This window comes from Cibotium barometz, chromosome 39 (assembly GCF_041138505.1).
Source record: "Cibotium barometz isolate CiBa-2024 chromosome 39, ASM4113850v1, whole genome shotgun sequence".
NCBI classification, from domain to species: Eukaryota; Viridiplantae; Streptophyta; class Polypodiopsida; order Cyatheales; family Cibotiaceae; genus Cibotium; species Cibotium barometz.
The window spans coordinates 21,315,573-21,341,085 of NC_141084.1; the positions used below are offsets into that span (position 1 = coordinate 21,315,573).

General features: G+C 44.9%; 1 protein-coding gene across 1 annotated transcript in view; it reads left to right on the forward strand.

The window, feature by feature from the left end:
- Positions 1-21,390, forward strand: part of LOC147615864 (mRNA splicing factor, thioredoxin-like U5 snRNP) — a 43,591-nt gene extending 22,201 nt beyond the window's left edge. The window contains exon 5 of the mRNA XM_086778470.1: positions 20,969-21,390. Coding sequence (XP_086634596.1) covers positions 20,969-21,067 — 99 coding nt within the window. The 3' untranslated portion in view covers positions 21,068-21,390. The remainder of the gene's footprint in view (positions 1-20,968) is intronic.
- The last annotated feature ends 4,123 nt before the right edge of the window (positions 21,391-25,513 follow it).

A 25,513-nucleotide genomic window follows, 5' to 3' on the forward strand; every position in this document is an offset into this window, starting at 1 on the left:
ACCCCCTCTCAACACCGGATGCTGAGTGAACTCCAAGAAGCTAGAGACGCTGTCCTCAATCATAGATGAAAGACTGCAGAAACAGGTACCAGGAAAGCTTCACAAGCAATCTCCTTAGCAACTCAGCTACAAAAGCAACAGAACAAGCCCAGGTACATCGCTCCTTTGGAAGAAAACAACCAAGTAGGTTGCATGTTGCTCCAAATAATGGTGCCAAATCCAAGTGTAAGAACACTCCCCGAAGTCATATGTCTTGTTTCCAGCTTGGAGAAGGTATGGAAAACCTCAAAACCAACCAAGATCAGATCTTGTAGATAATCAATCCCGGGAGAAGCATGCTACTCCTCACTGGAACCCTTTTAGTCTATCTGCTCAAACTTTGTAACAAGAGTTGCCAAATGCTGAAAAGAAGCATCCTCTAGAAAGGTCAGTATCGCAAGATGTAAAGACTCCGAAGAAAAGATAGGGTCCATCTTCTCAAACTTTGTACCATGAGTTGCCCAATGCTGTACATAAGCACACTCCACTGAGGTGGGCATCACCAGATGAAAGGACTCCACATCCCCCTCTGAAAAATGATGTCGTTGGACTGGTACAAGCCCAACCTGATTCTGATCCAAATCCAAAAAACTCTGGAATTACCACTGTGTCCCAGGCACGTTTAGCAACCATAGATCCAAAGCATCCCACTGGGTCCAAAAGTCCATCCTCCAAAACAACAAACTTGCACACCGCATCAAACCCAATGTAGAATTGGCAGGGGGAGGGGCATCCTCAGAAGCATCGCAAAGAGAGACAGAGGTAGAATCCTCACAATGAGGAAGTGAAGCATGAATATAAACTGCAGTGGTAACAAAGCATAGTCACAAGGAAACTCCGTTTCGAGGCCTAACGGATCGGAAACTCCGTTTCCAATGTCACCCGTTTCTCGTTTTCTTTGTGCCGTTTCTTGATGAAACTCTTAAGGTTGCATACAAAATATAACTATGTTGTTTTCAAGATGCCGTTTCTTATCCGTTTCCATTTCCAAGATTAAGTCGTTTCCGTTTCTGAGCCTTGTCGTTCTTGTTCCGTTTCCCATTTCATGTGACTATGTAACAAAGTCCTCAAGCGCATCACTGATAGCAGAAGACTCTTCCATAAGTAGAATCAGATCCCAGGAATTAGCAACAAACAAGTGATCCATGTGAAAGGATCACACCTCACAGGCAAAACACCCTCCTTTCTCTACAAACACTGCAAAGAACACAGGCTCGGACAAAATAAACTCCCTTAGGATCTCTGAAAAGATCACTACTCTCCTCCAAAATCTGTAAACTCCTGTCACAGAAGAAAGTCTCCATGGATACAAAACAGCTCCCGAAACTGATCCTGAAGTGAAGTAGCTGGAGATGGGCCCCCTTTGAGTGTAGAAAACTCCTTTGGGAAGCTAGTAACTGAACAAAACGCAGGTATAGATGCTCCAAAATCAGCAAAACGCTGACTGAAATCAGAAATTCAGTGTCCTCAAGTACCAAACTGCCACCAAAGCCACAATCCACACAAAACCCCCTCTGCATGTGATATGTGTCCACTGAAGAAAAGAAAATGTAGGCAGCGAGAGGGCTGCAAACCTGAAAATTCAGGCCAACCAGGTTCCACACCTCATATGAGGAGAAACGCTAAAGAGTAGGTACCTTCGGGTCTAACTCAAGAAGCCCAGGTGAAGGTAGAGCTACCAGCGAAATCAGTCCAGAAAAACGCAGCAACCAGGGCTGGAATTCTGAAAACGCAGAGAAGGAAAAAAACACAGGAGGGAGAGAAGGGAGCATCCTACATTGCATGTCAGTGGCGCTCTGATACCATGATAGAATGCACAACGGAAGATGGAAAGTGGAAACACATGAGAGAGAGAGAGAGAGAGAGAGAGAGAGAGAGAGAGATGGAGAGGAAACACGGGTATAGACGTGCTCTCAATATCACCAACCAAGAATTCAAGTCCCGAGCAAGAGGGGAGAAGGCCTCGTATGTGAGAGACTACAGCAAACAATGCTAAGCAATGAATATGAGGGGAGACAAGCCTAGCTATATATATGCCCATGTAGAGGAAACCAACTAGATCTCCATGACTAGGATAAATGTCCAAGACTCCATAAAATGGGGAAAATATGGGAAAATGATGTGAGGGGTGACCAACCCCTCTAGCTAACATGGTCAGCCCTAAAGGCTAAAATAGGATACCACATAGGAAGCCAACAGCAAGGGGATGATGATGTCTAACAAAAGTATCCATGTAGTACTGCCGTTTGTGTGAGAGTGGCTCATGTGTTGTGATCGAGGTATCCTGTATGTATAGTCCCAATAAATCATATTTGATCACCCGGTTCTTGTCATCTTGAGAGAGCGTAATGAATGGGGAGTCCGGGTCATATTGGGGTGCGGGGAGGCGATCCATCGTGAGTTCTTGCCTCGTGAACCAGGTGGCTATACCATGACTCGTGCCCATCTGCTACTAGCTACTGGGAGCACTTTAGGGCGAGCCTCGGGAGTCTCCAGGGGGGCATGGCAGTGATCCTGTGAATGTATGTGACTGTCTGGAAGAGTGCCTCTATTACTATGGGTGTTGTTGCAAACTTTGCCAGGATAATATCATGTGGGATTGATGGTTTGCTGCGTATCATATAGGAGAGCATCATGACCTGAGGCCTCTCTATCCTCGGCCATTTGGCCGTTGTAAGATCAAGTGCCCAGAAGGGTGCTCCATACATCAATGCCGGAGTGACCAAGGTATCAAATAGCCACATCTTGGTCCTCGGCTCATGGAAGTGCCTAGAAGCACTGTCTTTCCATGAGAGCCGGAGAAGCATACCCTTGTATCAGTCCAGCCTCTGTAGAATGGCTCATCGAGAAGACTGGTCTTGTAAAAGTGACTCCCAAGTACACATATGAGTATGCAATCTCCACTAGACTGCCCATGTAGGTGAAACTTAGTCGAGGTGTGAAAAGTGGGGATGTGTTGAAGACCATAACCTTGGTTTTTCCAAGGTTTTCTGTGAGATCCCGCTGTGCACAAATGTGACATGCGGGGGATTGATCGTAGTAAAACAACCCTAGGCTTAACTAAACTTCACTTAGAAACACTTAAGAGAAAGAGAATGGTTTCAATGCAATGCAATGTAGCTATATTAAATGAATGGTTACAATGAAGATCTATGAATAGATCTATGCTTGTCCTAGATGAATATCTATCTCTGGAAGAGAGAGAGATGCTGAATGCTGATGCTGACTGAATGTTCCCTTCTCCAATGCTGAGGTCCACCCTTGAGATGCTGGCTTTCCTCTATGTAGGAGGCAAGAGATGAACTGTATGCTGTCTTCTAACTGAATGCTGAATATGCTGATGATTAGCTGAATGATGATGATGAGATGCCGACTCCCCTTGCCCCCTAGGAAGGAAACGCTACGAAGTAGGAAGCTGAATGTCTGAATGATTCGATTGCCTATTTATATGAGATTATACTGCTGGTTGGCCAGCAGTCTGGATACTCCACGACGTAATAAATGCTCAAAGATGCTGCTGTCGGCTGGTGTAAACTGCTGTCCATACCAGTCAGCTGCCCACAATACTTGCTCAATGCTTGAATGCCATGCTTGGGAACATGCTATAAATGCTTGGATAATACTTGATACTCATGAATGCTATCTGCTTAATGCTTATGAGTGCCTAGAATGCCATGTCACTTGTACACCAACTGGGTGTGCATGTCACGACAAAAGTCTTGTAACGTGTCAAGATGCCTCTGGAGAGTCTTTGGAGAGTCTGCAATAAGCACAATGTCATCAGCATAAAGTAGTATGGAAACAAGGATGCCTGCTAGTGATACGCCTCCTCCCCCTCCTCTATCAATAAAGTAGTATGGAAACAAGGAGAGAGAGAGAGAGAGAGAGAGAGAGAGAGAGAGAGAGAGAGGCTCTTAGGAGAGTATTTGCACAACTCAATAAGCTCGATTAGATATGTTGAAGGTTACACCAAGTACATGCTATTATAGCCTGTAAGCCTTATCTTTTGACTCAAGGGAATCACACACACATACTAGACAAGTGACACATGGCACACTTATCTTATCCACACCTAAGGGTTGATTCACACACACTAACATACTTAGCCCATTTAGGGGCTGTTTACACACAGACACAAGTGGTTACACAGTGGGGTACACGTACACGATGGGTACACACATAGAGACTCCGAAATACCCAACAAACCCTTGTTCAAAGCAATGGTGGAGTGACTTGAGACAACCTTCAGTAGCACAATGATTTGGGCTCAATATTGCACTCTAATGCTCCATCTAAGACATGTTCGCCCTTCAGAGGCCTAACAAGCATGGACGCGCAGAGAATCAGAGGTCTAGGGAACATGTGCGAAAAGAGCTTGACCACTCATGACTCACATTAGTCTCTCAAAAAATCCCCCCCCCCCCCCCCCCCCCCCCCCCAAACCACCTAAACAAGGATAAATTGAAGTTCTGAAGCCTTTTATAACATAAGGGGATACAAACACAAAAAACTAACATACATGAAGAACACTTGTTAAAAATCAATTTCGGCAGCAAACGACCCTGGCAGAGGACCCGAGATTCAACACACATAAAAAACATGAACATAGGAAAAATGATAAATCTCCCAAGCTGGGAGATGTTCCCCGCACAATTGTTGCACACATGTGTGCACACAGTTGCTCTTCAATGATGTTGTTAGTGACGCTTTAATCAGTCAATTTTGATCAAAAAACATAAAAGCCCAAATTATTAGGGATTACAAAGGCTTCTATTTGATGCTAATGGTTGAATTTTGCAGAAAGTCTCAAATTTATTGAATGCTGGAGTGCATTATTAGGCAATTTTTGCCGTGATTTTGAAAAAAGCCCCAAATCTGAAAAAATGTTAAATTTTCCTGAATCTGCAGGTTTAGACGATGTTGATAAGGCTATTGATTGTGAAGGCCGATAGGAGGCAGCAACAAAGGGTGTCAGAGTGGAAAGCCAGGGACCTGACGGGCAGTAGTACTGTGCAGGCTGCAACAAGGTTGAGAAGCGCCTAGAGGGGCTTTGCATGATGGCGACCAGAGATGACAGGCGGCTACAGAGGTGGGCGGCAAAGGAATGCACCAGAGGCGAGGAGATGTCCCAGCAAAGCACGGTCAGTAGGTGGGAAGCCAGTGACGAGAGGGAAAAGGACTGGGCTGAGGTGGCATGGCCAGCTGAGGTGGGTGACGACGTGGTTGATGATGGAGCAGGTACGTGGCATTGGGCACAATGTTGTCAGCAGGTGAGGGCAGCATAGGAGATGCGGCACTGGGCAGAGCAAGGCTGCAGTCGAGCATTGGAATTTGGCGGGAACGGTGGCGGCGAGCAAGAATCATAGTCGACAGCACTGCCTACGAGACAAAAGATGATTACAAGTATTCATGGAATAACGTCATGATGGAAATTGAAACAAAACTTCAACTGGAAACCTAGTAACTGAAGCTGAGTCCTAGGTAAATGCACAAAACAAACGGGGGAGCATGCTATAAAGTATACAAGAATGATCATAATGCACTCTATCTCCCAAATCTATGAAGGAAGGGTTCCATGGAGGAGATCCATCATTGGGCAGGAGAGGATGGCCGTAACATCTGGAACAGTGAAGAGGCTGAGAAGAAGAGGCCTGATGGATTGGTGGTGGTCGTGGTCCAGGGGGTGAGGTTGTCTCGTAGCTCAGAGTACTGTAACTCACGGTAGAGTGACCCTTATGCTCCTGGATACTGTCCTAGTCTGATGAAGTACCAGGTCTGTTGGTGGAGTAGGTACATCATGATGGGGCTAGGAGAACTTGGTGATCCTGTGCTGGGCTGAACTAGCCCGTGAGGTCTATGCTTTGAGGAGGCTGTCTCTGTGTCGTCGTAGCTCCAGCAAGAACAAGCCCTGGCATCTCCAGTCTAGATAATCCATGATACGGCTAATAGGACCGAACCCCGAAGGCAATGGTAAGGTAGACATAAGAACTAGTCACCTCCACTCTACTGCCTCTGAGTGTGATCACTGTATCCTTCATCAATTTATGGGAAATGTAAAAGACCATTACCTTGGTTTTCCCAAGGTTAACTGAGAGTCCCCACTGTGTACAAAAATCTTGCCGTGCATCCATATGGCGCTGTAGTCTGGCATGAGAATATGAGATAAGCACTTTGTCATCAGCATACAAGAGTATAGCAATGAGAGTGCCTGGCAAAGATGCACCTCTCCCACTTGCCTGGTCAAATAAAGGCTTAGATCTCATCAATATAGATACCAAAGAGTATGGGGGATCGGGGGCATCCCTGTTTCACCCCAATGGTGCTAGTGATCTCCTCTGAAAGGCCCCCTAGGCATCTAATTCTCCCTACTACCACCTCATATAATGAAATGATCCCCATATCATATCCGACGGAACCCCCGGTAATGGCAACCTGAGCAAGCGATCACGTGGCACTATGTCAAAGGCTTTGCAGAAATCCACAAAGTAGCAATAAAGGCATCCTCCATCCGCCTTAGCCTGCTCAATGAGGCTCGTGAGAGTGAAGATATGATCTAATGTAGAGAAGTTCCATCGGAAATTGGGTTGGCCTGGTGCCTGGAAGTCCTCCCTCTCTGCCAAGGCATTGAGCTCTGCCTCAAGAACTGATGCATAAAGCTTGGCCATGATATGGCTGATCATAATGGTCCTGTAGTTGCTGGGATCCATGGTATCCCCAGCTTTGTGGATAGGGGCAATAGTATGTAGAGACCAGGTGTGTGGAAAGCCCTCCAAAAGTGATAGGTTAAACATGTGAGCTATAAGTGGGGTGAGGATTTTGGAGGCATAGGAGAGATGCTCTCCTCTAATCCTTGTGTGGTCCTGGGAGCGACCATGCTAGAGTCTCCGCATAGCTTTCTCCACCATGTCTGTGGTGAAAAAGCTTGATGTAGTTGATGGGGAGAAACAGCAATTAGGGTTAGAGTTCATTCATGGGAGACATACACAGAGAAGCAAGGGAGAGAGAGAGAGAGAGAGTTGTGGGGATAAGTCAACTCATGAGGCATGAGTGTGTGACTCCCCTATCACACATGTATATTGCACTAGTACACATAGTGCACTTAGTACATTAAAAGTACTAAGTGTACTATGTACTATAACTTATGGGCTTGTACACACTATAAGGGTGGGCATAATGCCTTTACCCCAACAACCTCCCACTTAAAGGCAAAGTGCCCTTAAGTAAAGGAAAAGAAAAATCAGCATGTACATGATAATATACAAGGCCATATCAAGGCTGAAACTGGCCTCATCCAATGCCCATCAAGTGTCTGCAATGAGTAAACCGCTCCGGAGGCAAACTCTTCGTCAACAGATCAGCCGGGTTGTCATCCTTATGAATCTTAACAAGCTAAATTTGCTTGTTCTCTATCACCTCTCTGATGAAGTGATACTTCACATCCACATGCTTCGTCTTTGCATGAAAGACAGGGTTCTTTGCCAACTGGATGGCACTCTGACTATCACAATGCAACAATGGAATATCCCCTGTATAGCCCAAATCAACCACTAACCGAGATAGCCATAATGCCTCCTTGCAAGCCTCTGTGGCTGCAATATACTCGGCCTCTGTAGTAGATAAGGCAGTGCACTTCTGCATCCTGGATATCCATGACACAGCACCTCCTGTGAATGTAAATACATAACCGGTAGTAGACTTCCGGTTATCTGGATGACCGGCATAATCCGAATCCGTGTAACCATGCACTAATGCATCCTGTTTGCCAAAGCAAATGCACAAATCCTGTGTGCCCTTCAGGTATCTCATGACACCTTTCACTGCTTCCCAATGCTTCTTGCCAGGGTTGGCCATGTATCTAGAAACCACTCCCACTGCAAATGCAATGTCCGGCCTAGTAGCAACCATGGCATACATGAGACTGCCACAAGCTGAAGCATACGGAATCTTGGCCATATCAGCCCTGTCTCTATCTGACTGTGGGCTGTCCATAGCACTGAGTTTCACATATGGAGGCAAAGGAGTACTAGCTTTCTTCCCCCCGTCCATATTGAACCTCTGCAAGACTTTGCCAATGTATTCCTTCTGAGACAAATACAACACATGCTGATTTCTGTCCCGAAGTATCCGCATACCCAAGATGTGATTTGCATCACCCAAATCCTTCATATCAAAGGTTTGATGCAGCCTCTGCTTCAAGGCATCCATCTCTTTACGAGATTTCCCGGCAATCAACATATCATCAACATACAAGATGAGGATCAATAGACTGCCATCCAAAGCTTTCTTGGTGTACAAGCAGTGATCTATGTCACTTCTCCTGAATTTCTGTGATTTCATGAATGTATCAAATTTATGATACCATTCTCTTGGTGCCTGTTTGAGCCCATAAAGAGTCTTTTTCAGCTTGCATACAAGCTTCTCCTTTCCACTCACTGCATAACCCTCTGGCTGCTGCATATATATCTCCTCATGGAGATCACCGTGAAGAAAAGCAGTCTTCACATCCATCTGAATCAAGTCCAGATCATCATGTGCAACCAAAGCTAACACAGCTCTAAGTGTGGTCATTTTGACCACTGGAGAGAAGATCTCCTCAAAGTCCACACCATATTCCTGCTTGAAGCCCTTAGCCACTAACCTGGCTTTGTATCTTGGCTTTGCATCTGGTGCAACTTTGAGCCTGTAAACCCACTTGCATGGCAAAACCTTCTTGCCTGCAGGCAAATGCACCAACTTCCAAGTTCCATTTTTATGCAGAGAATCCATCTCTGACTTCATGGCACGCTCCCATAGAGCCTTGTCTGCCCTCTGTAAAGCCTCTTTATAACATGAGGGCTCTCCACAGTCAGTAAGCATCAAATAGTCAACCCCTGGAACAAACCTGTCAGGGGCTCTGGAGGGTCTAGTGGACCTCCGTACCCAATGACCATCATTTGCAGGTTGCTGTCCAGCCTGCATATCACCCATTGGTGGCTCCTGTTCCATGCCATAAGGCTGAAATATCATGCCCGGTATCTCCTCCAACTGTGGTATATCCATAGGGATATCTCCTGCCATCTCTGGCTGTCCATTTGGACCATTTTCAGCACCATTTAAGGGCTGGTTTTCTTGCTGTAATGGCTGATTTACAGCCCTTTGTTGTTGTCCATGATGTCCATCATCATCAAAGATGACTCTGCCAGGCTTCTGTTGCCTTGCAGGCTCCTTATACATGCATGTTTCATCAAAAATGACATCATTGCTGCGTATGATCTTTCTATTCATGGGATCCCAAAGTCTATACCCCATTTCACCTCTATCACCATATCCTAGGAATATGCATTTGTGAGACTTAGGATCAAGTTTGGTGCGCATTTCCCTGCGTATGTGCACGTACGCAACGCAACCAAACACTCTCAAGTGCTTGTATGACGGAGGCTTCCCTGTCCATACTTCTTCTGGCACTTTTCCACCAAGCCTCGTGTTAGGTGACCTATTTATAAGGTGAATGGCTGTCATAACAGCTTCAGCCCAAAAACCATGAGGTAATGCAGCATGTGACAACATAGAACGGACCTTCTCCTGTATGGTCCTGTTCATCCTCTCTGCTGTCCCGTTTTGTGGAGGATCATAAGGAGTAGAGAGCTCCCTCTTGATGCCTTTAGCATCACAAAAGTCCTGAAACTGTTTGGACATGTACTCTCCACCATTGTCGGAACGCAAAGCTTTCAGTGTTTTACCAGTTTGATTCTCAACATGAGCAACAAACTTCTGGAACACTGAGAATGTATCACTCTTCAAACGAAGAGGATAGACCCACACCTTGCGTGTGGCATCATCAATAAAAGACACAAAGTATTTTGCCCCTCCCAAAGAAAGCTGAGGCATCTCACATACATCTGTATGCACAAGCTCTAACTGAGCATCTTTCTGTCCAAGAGCTTTCTTGTGGGGGCACTGTAGTTGCCTACCATATATACAATGCTCACAAAACTGAAAACTTGAAAACTTTAGAGAAGGCAAGTAACCCAAACGAGACAATTGCTCCATTCCTTTGACACTCATGTGTCCCAACCGGCTATGCCACATAGAGATTTCCGGCAGCTCGGTTGCATTTACATTAGCATGGTGACAAACACCTGCATGCATAAAGTAAAGAGTGTCCACCTTAGAGCCTCTGGCAACAACCAGTGAGCCCTTACTAATCTTCCACTTTCCACTACCAAATGTGGTAACATAATCAGCATCATCAAGCTGTCCAGTAGAAAGTAGATTCTTCTTGATCTCAGGCACATGCCTGACATCATGGAGCATAAGCTGTGAGCCATCTGAAAATACAAGCCTCACATCACCTCTGCCAAGAATCTTGCATGCATGGTTATCACCCAAATAAACCACTCCTTCATTGCCAGCAGTATACCTGACAAACAAGTCTCTGCAACCTGTGACATGAAAGGAGGCACCTGAATCAATGATCCATGAGTGCATACCATGACCACCTGTAAGAAGTGAATGGGCATCAAGTGAAGAAGTAAATAGGACCTCATCCTCACTGCCACCTGCATGTGACACATTGATTTCTTCAATCTTGACTCCACTTTTGTCCTTTGGCTTTACATCTTTGGCTTCATCCTTCTCTTTGTCTTTGCCTTTTCCCTTTTCTTTTTGATCATTTTTCCATTTGTAGCATTGCTTTTTAATGTGTCCCTTCTTGCCACAATAATGGCATTCCAAATCCTTTTTGGAGCGAGACTTGCTCCTTCCCCTTTCTTGGCTTTTCCCCCTTTGCTGGGATCTCCCACGTGCATTCATTGCATTGGACTTTCCAACAGAGTTGTTTTTCCTGTTCATCTCTTCTTGAAGAAGAGCACCCTCAACATCTGCATATGACAGCATAGCATGCGAATTGCTAGTGGCTGTCCTGAATGTGTCCCAACTCTCTGGCAAAGTGCATAACAGAAAAGTGGCTTTGAACTCATCATCCATTGCCAACTTTTGATTGATGACCTGGCTGACAATACCATTAAACTCATTGAGATGGGCTGTCATAGATGCCCCTTCCTTCATCTGAAGACCTATGAGTTTCTTCAACCAATACACTTTGCTTGAGGCACTTTGTTGGGCATACAAGTCCTGCAATCTCTGCCACATTCCCCAAGCTGTCTTCTCTTCACGAATGCTGAAAAGTAATGAGTCTGACACAGACAACATGATAGTAGATCTTGCCAGCTCATCCATATCTTCCCACTCTTCAGCAGTAAGAGAAGCGGGCATCACACCCCTTTCTTTGATAGGCTTATGTTGCTTTTTCTGAAGCAACACATTGTAGCACTGGGTTTGCCAAATGTCATAATTCTGCGAGCCTTCAAGCTTCTTGATGTGAAGCAATGAAGAGCTCTCACCTGTGGTTGCCATAGCAATATGCAACCTTTAATGCCTGACTCCCTGCAAAATGTGCAAACACTGCACCCAAAATGTGCAAACACTGCACCCAAAGCACACAAAGTACTCACAGTTATTCTCCCAAAGTTTATCTCCCACTGCGGAAGCAAGAATGCAACTTTTCTCCCACTTTATGTGATGAAAACACCAAAATCTGGTTGCTGCAGATTTTGGACAGCACCTTAAATGTGCTCTTTTGCCCTTCCAAAGTACTGTATAGCAGTACTAAGTGCTCACCTGTAATGTACCAAACCTGTCCCGGCAAGTTCAGCAGCTGAAATTGAACCTTTTGGTCACTCAAAACAGTGTACAGCCATGCCAAAACATGCACAAAGCTGTGCCAAATCTGTACCAGCAGGTACAATAGCAATAAATGCTCTCCTGGCTGTCCAAATGAGTGAAAATCAGACTTTTACAGTCCTGTACACTGCATACAACAGTCCCGAACAGAAATTGGGCAAAAGCCCCTTGACTGCAAGCTGATTTTTGAGGATTCAAGGCATAAATGGCTTGCCTGTTGCTTTGCCAAGCTCAACAAGCATACGAACTTGAAAAGCCCCTTGATTTGAGATCAATTTCTGATCATGCATGGTACATTGGCGCACATGAAGGCATCCAGAGTGTTCACGATGCTTCCCCCTGGCCACATATACATCAAATACATGAAAGCCCCTTGATTTACAGGCACATTGAGTGCTTGTAAGGCATCAGCACATTATCCATAGCATCAAACGCGATTGCCTGCATGCAAATCAACCAAATCGGCACAAAAGCCCCTTGATTTGCACTGCAATTTGCTGCAATTTTGCCCAAATGTGCGATTTTTCACATCATACAGCATGTATGAGTGCTTAATTGCACAATTACATCAAAAGCCCCAAATTTCGACATCCAATTTCCTGCAAATTGATCCTGATTTGACCAATTTCCTGCAAATTTATCCTGATTGTGACCAATGTCACCCAATTTTGCCAATTTTGCTCAAAATTGAGCAATTCGGGCACCTGTACCTGCTCAATTGCTTTAATTGATAAGAAATTCGCAAAAAATTAGAGGCAAATACCTATGAAATTCTGAATCTCTGATTTGCAGGTTGATTTCTGTTGCAGGAGGGGGGAGGCGTGATGAATTGCTAGTGGCTGTACGGATTCTGCTGCTGCTGTTGTGCTGTACGGCGGCGCCTGGCTGTTGCTGCACGTTGCTTTGCAGGCGCTGGCTGCGCCTAGTGCTGCTGCTGCTGCTGCTGTGGGCGCTGCTGCTGTGGCTGTGCTGGCTGCATGGCAGCCCAGTTGGGCAGCCTGGGCTGCCGCGTGGGCTGGCTGCGTGGGTTGTCCTGGGCAGCCTCTTCGCTTAGCGCCTACACGATACGAATCTTCGCTCGCTTGGCTCCAGTGCTAATGCGCTTTGCAGCCAATTAGCCTGAGTTCGACGGGCTCCTCTTCGTTATGCTGCCTTACGTATCTTTACGCTTTATGTGTCCAGGCCCCTTGCTGCAAGCCTACGTAAGCTGCATCATCGACTGGTGCTGCTGCGCCTCTTCACACACAGGCTGCGCCCAACCTGTTGGTCGTTTCTGGCTTGACTGGAGACTCTGCTTGTACTGAAAGGCAACCTGTTGGTCGTTTCTGGCTTGACTGGAGACTCTGCTTGTACTGAAAGGCTCTGATACCAGTTGATGGGGAGAAAACCAGAATTAGGGTTAGAGTTCATTCATGGGAGACATACACAGAGAAGCAAGGGAGAGAGAGAGAGAGAGAGTTGTGGGGATAAGTCAACTCATGAGGCATGAGTGTGTGACTCCCCTATCACACATGTATATTGCACTAGTACACATAGTGCACTTAGTACATTAAAAGTACTAAGTGTACTATGTACTATAACTTATGGGCTTGTACACACTATAAGGGTGGGCATAATGCCTTTACCCCAACAGTGGGTCAGTGATGGGTGTGGGTGGTTTGCGTTCCCATATGTGGTGCCAAGCCTCCTTAGAGTTACTGCTCAAGAATAGTTGGTATAGCTCCCAATATTGCTCTACTTCATGTGCACGTTTATTATGACGAGTAAGGGACTGGTTTAATCTCTGAGCCTGTCGGGCCGAGGTTCGGCCTATAGCTCCTTCTCGTAAAAGACGGGCACGTGTAGTGCAGCACTTGTCATCATACCAACTATTCTGGGGCATCGTCCCAGTTCGAGGTTTGGCGGTGGAATGAGAGGTATGGGGGAAGCTGGCAATAGCGGATGAATGGAGAAGTGTGAGTTGAGAATTGAGAGTGTCAAGAGGTGCAGCTGGATCCATTGATAAGAGGTTGTGGTAGATGTGATTGGGATAAGTATGATCGCTATCGTGAGTGAAATGACTAGTGGGGGGTAAAGGTATAGGTGTGGGTGGATGGGTGGTGAGAGAGAAAGTGAGGTATGCATGGTCGGCTCCAAGTGGTCGTGTGGGGATGGTAAGGGCTGATATGAGCTGTCATCTCCATGGATCCCAAAATGTAGTCAACTGTGCTAGAACGCCCTCCATGTGGAAAGCAAGCCCGCCCTCCCAAATGTGGCCATCGTGGCATCCCATTATAAATAACGAGACGATGTCTGGATCCCAGCTCAAGTAGATGTCTCCCATATCTAGTAATATCCCCAGGATCTTGAGAAAAGTGCTGGCCTCTTGTGTCAGCTTGGTCGAGGGTGCGGAGCTGGATGCGATCCTCAAAATCATCTCTCTCACACTGCTGCTCCTAGTCGTAGCGTTGAAGTCCTCGAGTAGGAGAACTTCACCTCGTGAGAGAGTGATGTATATGGTGAAACACCCCTCCTCTCCTCCTCCTACAACTCCTGTTGAGCATATCGTGAGAATGAGAGAGAGAAAGAAAAAGAAAGAAAGAAAGATATATTATGCGTCTACTAAAGACCCAATAGGCCTATGAGACCAAAGTGATACAATAATGTCCATGGCATATCTCATCATGGAATGGAAAATAAAATTGAAAGAAAACATAAACATAGCTATCTCACTGGGGTGATACAAAACTGTCCATTATGGAAACTCATCATGGAATATCTCATCATCGTGAGAGAGAGAGAGAGTTGTATTATTGTCTTCAAAAGGTCAAAATGACCTATGAGACCAAAATGTCCATGGAATACATCATCACGGTACTGTGAAAGTAAAACTAAAAGAAAATATCCGTAAAAAAACAGAGAGCGAGCCTCAAGCTCTCGCATCAGCCAAGAATATCTCGCATAGGGCGCTACAACATGGTACCCAATGTAGTAAGGTTGAGCTGGCGGGAGAAAGTCCTGCGGTGGTGGGAAATGATGGCTATGATCCTCTTGAGTTGACGTGAGTGTGGGCGGCGGCCACTATGTCGGGGGCATTGGGCTCTGCATAGCTCTGTGGCTCTGTGTAATGTCACTCCTCTCAGGCAGGCTCCTGCATTAGCGCGGAGGTCGGGGGGAGTGGGTGGATCTGCTCTCCAGGCTCTAGCCTGGAAGAAGTCAGTGAGAGCTCTCTGTGTTGGTCTTCGGGCAGGTGTAGTTGATCTGGTGCACAGTAGTGGAGCTCTAGAAGAAAGAGCCCCAGGCATCTCTGGTCTAGAAAATCCATGATCCTAGAGAGTGGTCAAAATCCCTCTAGGAAGAGGCAGTGGAACTTCCCCCTAATCTCATAGTATACTGGGCATTTGCATATATAATGAGCCTCTGTCTCAGCCTCTGCATGGCAAAGATGGCATGTCCTGTCCTCTAATGCAGCTGCTCTCGGCCCATATCTGGCTGTCTCCACTCTCAACTAGTGGGATAAGGTGCGGATTTGTCCAATAGCACACCACACCCTGAATGAGAGATGTGTACCCATGTAGTGCGGGTGTATGATAAAGTCGTTCTCCATCATGTGAAGAAGACGGTCTATGTAGAAAGCCATCTTCGTCCCTAGGGGTTGGAGGGGTCCTTTGAGTATCCAATCTCACAGTGTCCTTCTTGATCACCCTGTTCAATTCTGTGCGGCTGAGAGCAAAGGAAGGGGCCTCTATGCTGCCCCATCTGCATGCCATGCATACCAAACCAAGTGCTCACCTATGCATACCAACACTGTGTGTCTCCATCAAGTGCTAGCTGTCTCGAGGACACTAGGGCAAGCCAGGGGTATCTATCTGGTGGGAGCTCCCATAATCTGTGCCAGTATGTCATTGTCTGGAAAAGAGCCTATGTCACGATAGGGGTAGTCCCCATCTCCGCTCACACAATCTCATGTGGCATTGAAGGCTTACTCCTGATTATGTGCGAGATCATTATCACTAGTGGCCTCTCCATCGGCTTCCACCCATCATATACCTCTCCTGTATTTGTCAGAGTTGACTCTCTTCTCTGTCATTTCCTGTGGTATAAATTGGGACCCCAAATGGGAGCTCCATACAATAATGCAGGTGTGACTAATGTGTCAAAAAGCCAGAGCTTTGTCGTCGGCTCCTAAAACTATATCTGTTGGTACTTCCATATCATGTAGTCTCCTCATCAGTCTAGCCTGTGGGACGGTGTCAAAGCCTTGCGGAAATCCACAAAGCAACAATAAATGTGATGCTCGTGAGTTCTCCCCTCCTCAATGATGCCCCGTAATGTGAAAATGTGATCCAGTGTGGAGTGTCCTCTAAGAAAACTTGCCTGCCCTGGTGCTCTGAGTCTTTGCTCCTCGGCCCATCTGCCGAGCTCATGCCCCAAGATCAATCCATAAATCTTGGCCAATGTGTGACCAATCATAATAGTCCTGTAGTTGCCAAGGTCCATGGGGTCACCTGCCTTCAGAATGGGCACAATGGTATTTGAGGACCAACTGTCGGGAAAACCTTCGCATACTGCCTTGTTAAACATATGAACCAAGAGTGGAGCCAACACATCCTTAGCATGGGAGAAATGCTTGGCAGGCAGCCCATCATGATCCTGCGCTCTCTCATTCTGCATCCTGTCAATGGCATCTCTAACCATACTCAAGTGGAAGGTGAGAATTCTCTCTCACATCCTCTTCCGCAGGCCACACTTCTCACTCTGTCTTGAGAGTCTCTCTCACACACACACTCTCCCTCTCATACACACTCTCCCTCCCTCCCTCTACCTTTCTCAAGACTACACACTCATCACTCTCTCTCACACACTTTGTCTCCCTCTCTCATACACAATCTCTTTCTTTTCTTTTTTAGACAGTGTATCAGATGTCGCATGGTTGTAACTTTGGTCTCATAGGTCACTTTGGCCTTTTGAAGACGTTAATATAACATTTCATTTCTCTCCCTCCCTCAAGGCTCATACATACACACTCTAGTCTCTCTCTCTCTCTCTCTCTCTCTCTCTCTCTCACACTCTCACACACACACACACACACACACTCTCTCTCTCTCTCTCTCTCTCTCTCTCTCTCTCTCCCTCTCTCATACACACTCATTGTACTTATTGCACACCCAGATTCAGCTTTTTAGTTCAGTACTTTTTCATTTTGTTGGGATGACAGAGGATACCCCATACAGGTACTCCGATTTGTCTCATAGGCCGAGTTCGGTCTTTTGGAAGACGTTAATAAAATCTTTCTTTCTTTCTTTCTTTCTCCCTTCCATAATCCATCATGCCTAAGCCTGCCAATCCCGCATGGGATTGTTTCACCATAGTATTTGGACCCTCCACCGCTGTATCGGAGGAAAAGCGTTGGAAATGCTGGTATTGCTTCTTCGAAGGGAATGGCACCATCACTTGAGTGCTTCGTCTCATGGCAAAGTTGGGAGGAGGTGGAATCTCGGGCTATCAATCATTCCACAAGCCATTGCCGATGAGATGATTAGGGAGAACTCTCTTTTGCAAGCAGAGAACACAAGGGCAAGCCAACCTCTTCGACAAAAAGAGTTCGAGGAAGAGACACTCGTACCCTCTTCGGCATCCGGTAGTGCGAGAGTTAATATCGGGGAAGGATTGGGGTCAAGCTCCCAATCAAAGCGACCACGACATCCCTTTGACGATATCGGTGCTAGAGGGCTTGTACAACCCACCTAACATGCCACTTAAAACACGAAGGCCTATGTCAAAGAGCGGCAACGAGTGGTGGAGATCGAGATTGCACATACCATCATCGAACGCAATCTCTCTTTTCATGTTTTTCAAACCCCGCAATGGAAGAGGATGGTCAAGGCCATTGCCGCCGTTGGTCCATGCGAGGGTGGACGGGAGTGAGCTACGTCGAGATCAGGATGAAGAAGCTCACCGAAGAGAAGGAGAGGATTGGTAGATCTCTTGAGCCCATTCGTTTGGGATGGGCCAAGTATGGATGTAGCATCCTCTCCGATGGATGGAGTGATCGGGAGAGGAGAAGCATCATCAACATCCTCGTGTCTTGCCCTCTTGGCACGTATTTCCTACGTGCAGTGGGTGTTGGGGAAGCGAGTAGAAAGACAAGTGGCCGCTTGATGTTCTAACACATCTGCCAAGCAATCATCGAGGTAAATTTAAATTTTGCACAAGGTCATTATTCATAGTGCATACTACAAGTCTACATGTCACATAGTAGTAATTACATGAGCACTTTGGGTTGTAGGTTGGCCGTGAAAATGTAGTGCAAGTCATCACTGACAATGCATCAAATTGTCGTGCAATGGGTCGCATGGTGGAGTAGTTCCTGACGATTGTTTGGACTCCGTGCGCATCCCATTGCATTGACTTGCTCATGGAAGATATCGGCAAGTTGGCTTGGGTCAAGGACATTTTGACCCAAGCAACCACCATTGTGACCTTCTTCACGGCGAAGAAGGTGAAACTCTTGGCCATCTTCCGTGTTCATTCGGGATTGGAGCTCGTGAAGCCCTCCAAAACAAGGTTTGTCTACGTGTGGATTGTTTTGGAGAGACTACATACCGTCCGTAGCGAGCTTCATTGCACAGTGGTGTCCCAAGAGTAGAAAGAATGCGAGAGGAATTGGAGTGCATACTCCCTTGTGCACACAAGATTAGAAACAAGCTTAGCACATCCCAATTAGAGCGGCTCGTGTATTGCCGTGCTAACTTACGGATGATGCGAAATCTTCAAGACTTGTAAGTAATTATTGTATCAACTTGAATGTAGGTAAATTTCAATGACATCAAACTCATTGCAGAGAACCTTGCGAGCATTCAACTAGGCAAGAGACACAGGAAGATGCCATCTATGCTGAGCTCCATAGAGAGAGCTAGAGGAGATAGATATGTGTGTCACCCGTACTCGAGGTCGTGAGCGCCTTGCTGCTAGTGGTTTCCATTCTACCACCACAAGCAGAGGAGGCATTAGTGTGGCGAGTTGAGGCTGCCAAATTAGACGGGAGGAGCCCGACCATCCATCCAGACATATCATTGACGGGGCTTTACTAGCTCTTCTACTTATGTTGCGGATGAGGTTGCACCACCTTGTCAAGATGCAGCCCTTGATGATGTAGATGTTCGAAGCCCTAAGTATGATGATGATGGCAATCTCATCTCAGATGGGGATTTTCATTTTAAATCTAGTGAGCAGCCTTCTCCTAGTAGTGATGAGAGTGAGGCTACTAGTGGTAGATCTGATAGTTTGGACTTTGAGTGATATATGGAGCCTGTTCCTTGGGCCATGAATCTTTTTGACCATGTGGCATGTATGAATCTTTTAGATGTGCCCTCTTCAATGATGAATGATGAATCTATTATCTACTCACTTTTTGAGTGTTCAATCATACCTAATCATGCTTAATTGAAAGTTGACTCTCTCTCTCTCTCTCTCTCTCTCTCTCTCTCTCTCTAATTGTTTTATTTTCCATTCCATGATGAGATATGCCATGGACATTATTGTATCACTTTGGTCTCATAGGCCCATTGGGTCTTTAGTAGACACTTAATATATCTTTCTTTCTTTCTCTCTCTCTAATAATCTGTCTATCACTATAATATATATATATATATATATATATATATATATATATATATATATATATATATATATATATATATATATATATATATATATATAACAGATGCCTCTAACGTCCCTAAAAAATATGAGTCTTTTGGGGCATGTACCATACCCTTCTCGTACCAAACACCTTTGACGCCTCTAACAACCCTGGGTCCAACCGATGCACTTTCCATTCATGATGGGCAACCAATGCAACAACACAATGAATAGTGTTGTACGAGGAGTAGGGACAAAAGTTTCATCATAATCTATGCCTTTTTGTTGGGCATAGCCTTTGGCCACAAGTCTGGCCTTGTACTTGTCAATGGTACCATCTGGTTTTCTCTTAACCTTATACACCCACTTAGTGCCAATAGGCTTCTTACCAGGTGGCAAGTCCACTAGATCCCAAGTGCCATTCACGAATGGCATCTATCTCATGTTGCATGGCTTTCATCCAGTGCTCATCGTCTTGAGCCTCCTCAAAAGAGTCTAGCTCATTTATGTCACATAGACTATTCATACAGGCCACATCTGCATGTTTTCTGGCATTATGAGAAAACCAGCTCTTGTGAAGAGTTGAAAGTTTACTTTCCTGCAAAGTACGGACCAGCCAATGAGGCACTGTTCTAGCCTCTTGCAAAGCTATCCTCTCTTCATGTACCACATCCTCTGTATCATGGGCTGCAATGGGCTGATTTTGGTCACCCATATGCTGTCCATTAGTCATGTTTTGTGGCTGATCTGACCTCACATCAATGGCCAATGGGATTAGTTTGTCAAATACATTCTGTGAACCCTCATGTACATCAAACCAAATAAAAAATAAAAAAAGTAGTCCTGCTGCTCATCTACTATGCCACTAGGAGATGCAACATTTGCAGCAATGCCAGATTGGAGGTTGTTGAATGTTTTTGATAATATGTTACAGCGGGTGCCAGTGGACAAGCAGCTGTTTTCAGGTTGTGAAAATTTTGAATGAGAGATTTTCCATCACGAAAAATAGCCCATTTGGATTCTTTACATGTTGCTCGCTCCATCTTCAGCTAGTTCGGCTCTTGTTTGCTTCAATTGTGCTGGGGTGAGCTTATGTCCAATCCATACTACTTTGGTACCCTTCAGTTTCCTTGACTGCTTAAGAATAGCTACCTTGTTGGCATTGGTATCAAAGGTGACCACTGCATGGGTTTATTTCTTCCTTTATTGTCCTTTCCGTTGGATTGCTGGAGTTGCGAGATGCAAACTCTCCCATGTTTCAAGCCCATAATTCCACCATTCTTCTCGTGATCCTTTGTTCCTGATTTTGGGCCACTGGCTCCCTTCATTTGTTTTCCTCGATTTCATTTGCTCCCCTTTCCTTGTCTTTCACCTCTTCTTTTAGTTCTTCTGTCACTTGTCCGCTTCCACCTGAGAGAGAGAGAGAGAGAGAGAGAGAGAGAGAGAGAGAGAGAGAGAGAGCAACTCTCTGATCTTTTCTTGATTTGGTATACAATTGGAAATTAGAGTGCTTCTACATAGGTTCTTGTTGGGTGCATGCTTGCAATCATGATTGTAATTTGGAGAGGTTCTTCTGGCCTCACAGACTATTTTCAGAGGAGCTATGAAAGGGAAGATGATTGTCACTTGTCCGCTTCCACCTGAGAGAGTCCCAAAATTTCAGCTTCTTTACAAGGGAATATGATAAATTTAGTGGTGCCTTACTGGCCCCTACTGCAGATAGCAGGTTTCTTCTAGGAGTTTGTGTAAAAGTCAATTCCAGGCATGAGCAAAATCAACAGATGAATACTTGATTTTTGATGAGGGTTTCTACGACATTGAAAGTAAATAGAGAATGCTAATAGGCATTGAGATACGCATGGCACAGGCACTTCCAAAAAATGTGTAAATCTCATATGAGGGTTTGAATTTTAAGGTTGTAGTTTGATTTGAGGTGTAGCCACTTGTAAAAAGCCGATGCAACAAAGATAATGCTTTCATGTTTTGTTATAAGAGCTTCAAACCACAGTATATGGTCTTCTTGTTTTATATGATGCCAGCAACGTCCTTGTAGGAGCTGTAGGGTATGGGATCGATGCTTAGGAGTGTCAGACCGAAGGTTTTCACAAAATTCTTCTTTTTCAGCATTTTCTTTGTGTTGCTTGCTTGATTAGGGATCAACCCATAAAGCCAAGAGAGCACTATTGGGTTTCAAAAATTCTCTTTTGGGTTTTGTTTATAGTTTTAAATCATGGCCACAAATGATTAAATGATAATCTTTGTTGATATACATAACCACATAGCTACTCTCAATGTCTAGATGGCAACAATATCAAACCGATTTGTGGAAACAATGGGAATTGCAAAAAAGTTCTCAGTGAGAAACACACATCTCACACATTTAGCACTAGAAGGGTAAGGATAGTTCTACAAAAGGAATTATTAAGACCAAAGAGGATAGATCTATTAAGAAAGTGTCCCAACTCTCTTACAATTAAAATTATGCCGATGGCTCCAATTATAACCATTTGTGTGGAGAATCTTCAAAGCCATCAAAGGTGTTTGGTGGATTGCTTTCCACCTGTTTGCTCCTGTGAGGGAACTTAGATGGCAACCTAGAAAGGCGTTGTAATAGAGAATTGTGAAAGTAGGATGTATAGAATAGTGAAGCTAGATTTGAAATTTGATAATATGAATATGGTGAGAGTTGGCTACGCAAGGGTGATCGTATGCTAGGTTGGGCTTTCTAGTCATCCTATGTTGATGAGCCTAATTGGACCTCATGGACCATATCACTTGACTAGGGTAATAATAGACTAAACAAGAGACTTACAAGTATAGTGAAGGTTTCAACCCATTCAAGGTTATTTGGGCGCTTGTTTTAGGCCCTACAACTTGAGGATAGTGTGTCCCAAGAAGATGTTCCTCTACCCTTAGTGCGGTTCGATATGGATATCATCCTAGACTTGCAAGTAGCCGACTTGATATTATGCCAAACCTACCTAAGCCATCTCTTAACCATTGGACCAACTCTACGACACAGTAGCTTCTCCTCATGAAGGGGTCCTATACGTGTGTAGTCAAATCATGACAAGGGTGGAGCATTGATTTCGAGGACCCCCCTCACCACAGGTGAACTAGTGAGATAGAGGACTATATGCATTGTGAAATAAGGGCACACAAAGGAATAAAGGTAGATGTCAAAATCGAAAATGTAGCCAAACCCATCTATATATAGTACCCAGGAGCCGTAGGTGGGTCTATACATTGAGTCCTACTAGATGCAACCGACAACATCACCCAGTATGGTAATAATAATATGCTAAATAAGAGACTTATATGTATGGCACAACTTCCAAACGAGGTCATTTAGGTGCCCGTTTGGGTCCCATAACTCAACAAGTACAATCACACTTAGCCGGTTGTTTATGCTACTACTCTACCACACTATGACTTCTTCTCCTTACAATGTAGAGCTAGTGAGTACCATGACAAGGCTAGAGCATGATTTCCTACTATAAGAGAGTTTTCGATGTCATCGATGGTTATTTAGTAGGTGTGTCACACAAGAGGAGGAAACAACTGATGCACCTTCAACAAAGGCAAAAATAAGGTTCTTAGAAGTTGATAATGCAATAGCTAGACTTTTTGATTTAGTGTATCACACATGTTATTTCCTTGAGTATCTTCAATAAGAGAGTGTCCATTGTAGCCACCATTGTAGCCCCACAAAGTGTGCCCACATGTAGTGTTCTAGCTTCTAGTTGGGCCATCTTGGCTAGATCCTCCTAAACCATCCAGTTGGGTCATCTTGGACCATCCTCGACGTAACAACAAATCTCCAAAAATCTTCAATAATGCACAAACAGATGAGCACAATGATACCAATCTCCCATTTTCCCACATAGTCATAGATCAATCCTTCTTGCAAGCCTTCAAGGATTTCCGTAACCTTTTCTTTGTATCATACAAACCACCTACCTCTCTTGTTGCAATACAAACCACAGCTTCCACCCATCTTCACGGAAGTTGTGCTAAGGGAGACTAGAATGTTGGTGAATCTATTTGATCTTCCATAGTTAAGCCCTAGTGTCCGACAACAACTTACTACACTCTTGGAGAAGCCTAATTGTAATTCACCAAATTCTAGTGGTGGGCAGTTCCATAGTGGTGAGTGAGAGCAAGATGGTAGTGAATCTCTTTGATCTTCTATAGTTGAGCCCCAGTGTTCGACAACACCTCAATGCAACTTGACAATAAGCCACTGAATTCTAATGGTGTGGGCAATTCCACAAAGGTGGGTCCCCACTTCTTAAGGGAGAGTAAGATGACGAATTCCAGTGGTGGGCAGTTGCACAATGGTGGGTTCCCACTTCCGACATAATGGCACCCCTCTTTCAGGGGAAACCTTGGAATATCTGCTATGTGAATCTCTTTGATCTTCCAACAACACCTCAGTGCAAATTTGCTCTTGGACCAGCTTGATGGTAAGTAATTCCACAATGGTGGGTCCCCACTTCCTACCAGGTGCATGCATTGTGAGTTGCATGGGTATCAACTGCACGAACCTCTCCCTCACTAACTACTACCGCCTATCTTTGGAGATTTAATGGCACCCCTCTTTCTAGGGGCAACCATGGAAGATTTGCTAAGGGAGAGGAAGATGGCGATGAATCTCTTTGATCTTCTACAGTTAAGCCCTAATGTGTGACAACACCTCAATGCACTCTTGAAGCAGCTTGATGGTAAGCCACCGAATTCTAGTGGCGAGTAGTTCCACAATGGTGAGTCCCCACTTTTGCAAGAAAGGAAGCATGACCAAGATGAGATATTGGGATGGATCTACTGAAGGCATGGGTGTAGGTCACCATCCTAAGGCTATAGCCAAGAAGGCCATGGAAGCTTGGGCCATGAAAGCTCCAAGAAAAATGTATTATATAATAAAATGGTAAAGTGATACAATGACCATGAGCCCTATGTCTAATATAGCCCAAGGACCAAAAGTAGACACATTTGAATGTCCCTAAGCCCATTCCCCATGTGCATGTGCACCAAATCTACTTCATTACAAACCATCCCCTCCTACAATGATTTTCTCCTTGAAATCAAAGGGTGGTCATGCACAAAAGACATGTACAAGGGCTGTATACAAAGCTAAAAATCACATCCAAAAACTAAATATAAATGTTGACATCAAGGCATACGACCCCTCCTGGGTCAAATGGAAAGGAATGTCGTGCAAACCTAATGATGAAGCTAACAATATATCCTCCAAGTCGAAAGCAAAGCTAATAAGTTGCATGACCCCCACAGTCAAATGGAAAGGATAACAGACTCCCGTTGATGAAGCTAATCAAGCAAACGCCTAGATCGAAGGGAAATCTAGACCATCCAAACTCCAGAAGAATGGTCCTCTAACCACCTAGATCAAATGGTAAATACAAAAGACCAATACCGATGATGAGGCTAGCCCCAAATCCTTTTGTGTCGAAGAGAAGACCAATAACTAGCCTATCCTCATAGTTATAATGTGAGTACGACAGTGAAGACATCCACATGATGAACTCAGAACTCGTGGCCGGAATGTCAAAATGTCTTGGCACAAAAGGACCATCATGACGGCCAAGACTAGGATGTGCCATAGGTACATCTGAATGTTGAGCCACATAATAAAAAAACCAAACACTGCAAATGGCAATAGCTCGCAGTCAGCCCATCATGCAAAGCCAAATAAGAATTGATGCCAACACAACTCAAAACATCTCAGGCACACGACCCTCTATATCCATGTGTGTATACGCATGACCTGAACTATGCATCACCTCCTTACGTGCAAATCCCTCTATATCCATGTGTGTATACGCATGACCTGAACTATGCATCACCTCCTTACGTGCAAATCCCTCTATGTGTGCATAATCCTCGAAATATAAGAATATAATCAATAGGATCATCATAACCATCATCGTCATTGAGGATTGACAACATATCCACATATGAAAGATAAATGGAATCATCATCCATAAAATCCCTAACCTTGGAATTCCCAAGGTCACTGAAGTAATCCTCACAGGGAGAATCTATCTCTATCAATAATGGATCCAAGAAAATATATGAATCAAATGCGAAACTCTCTAGATCCATATGAATA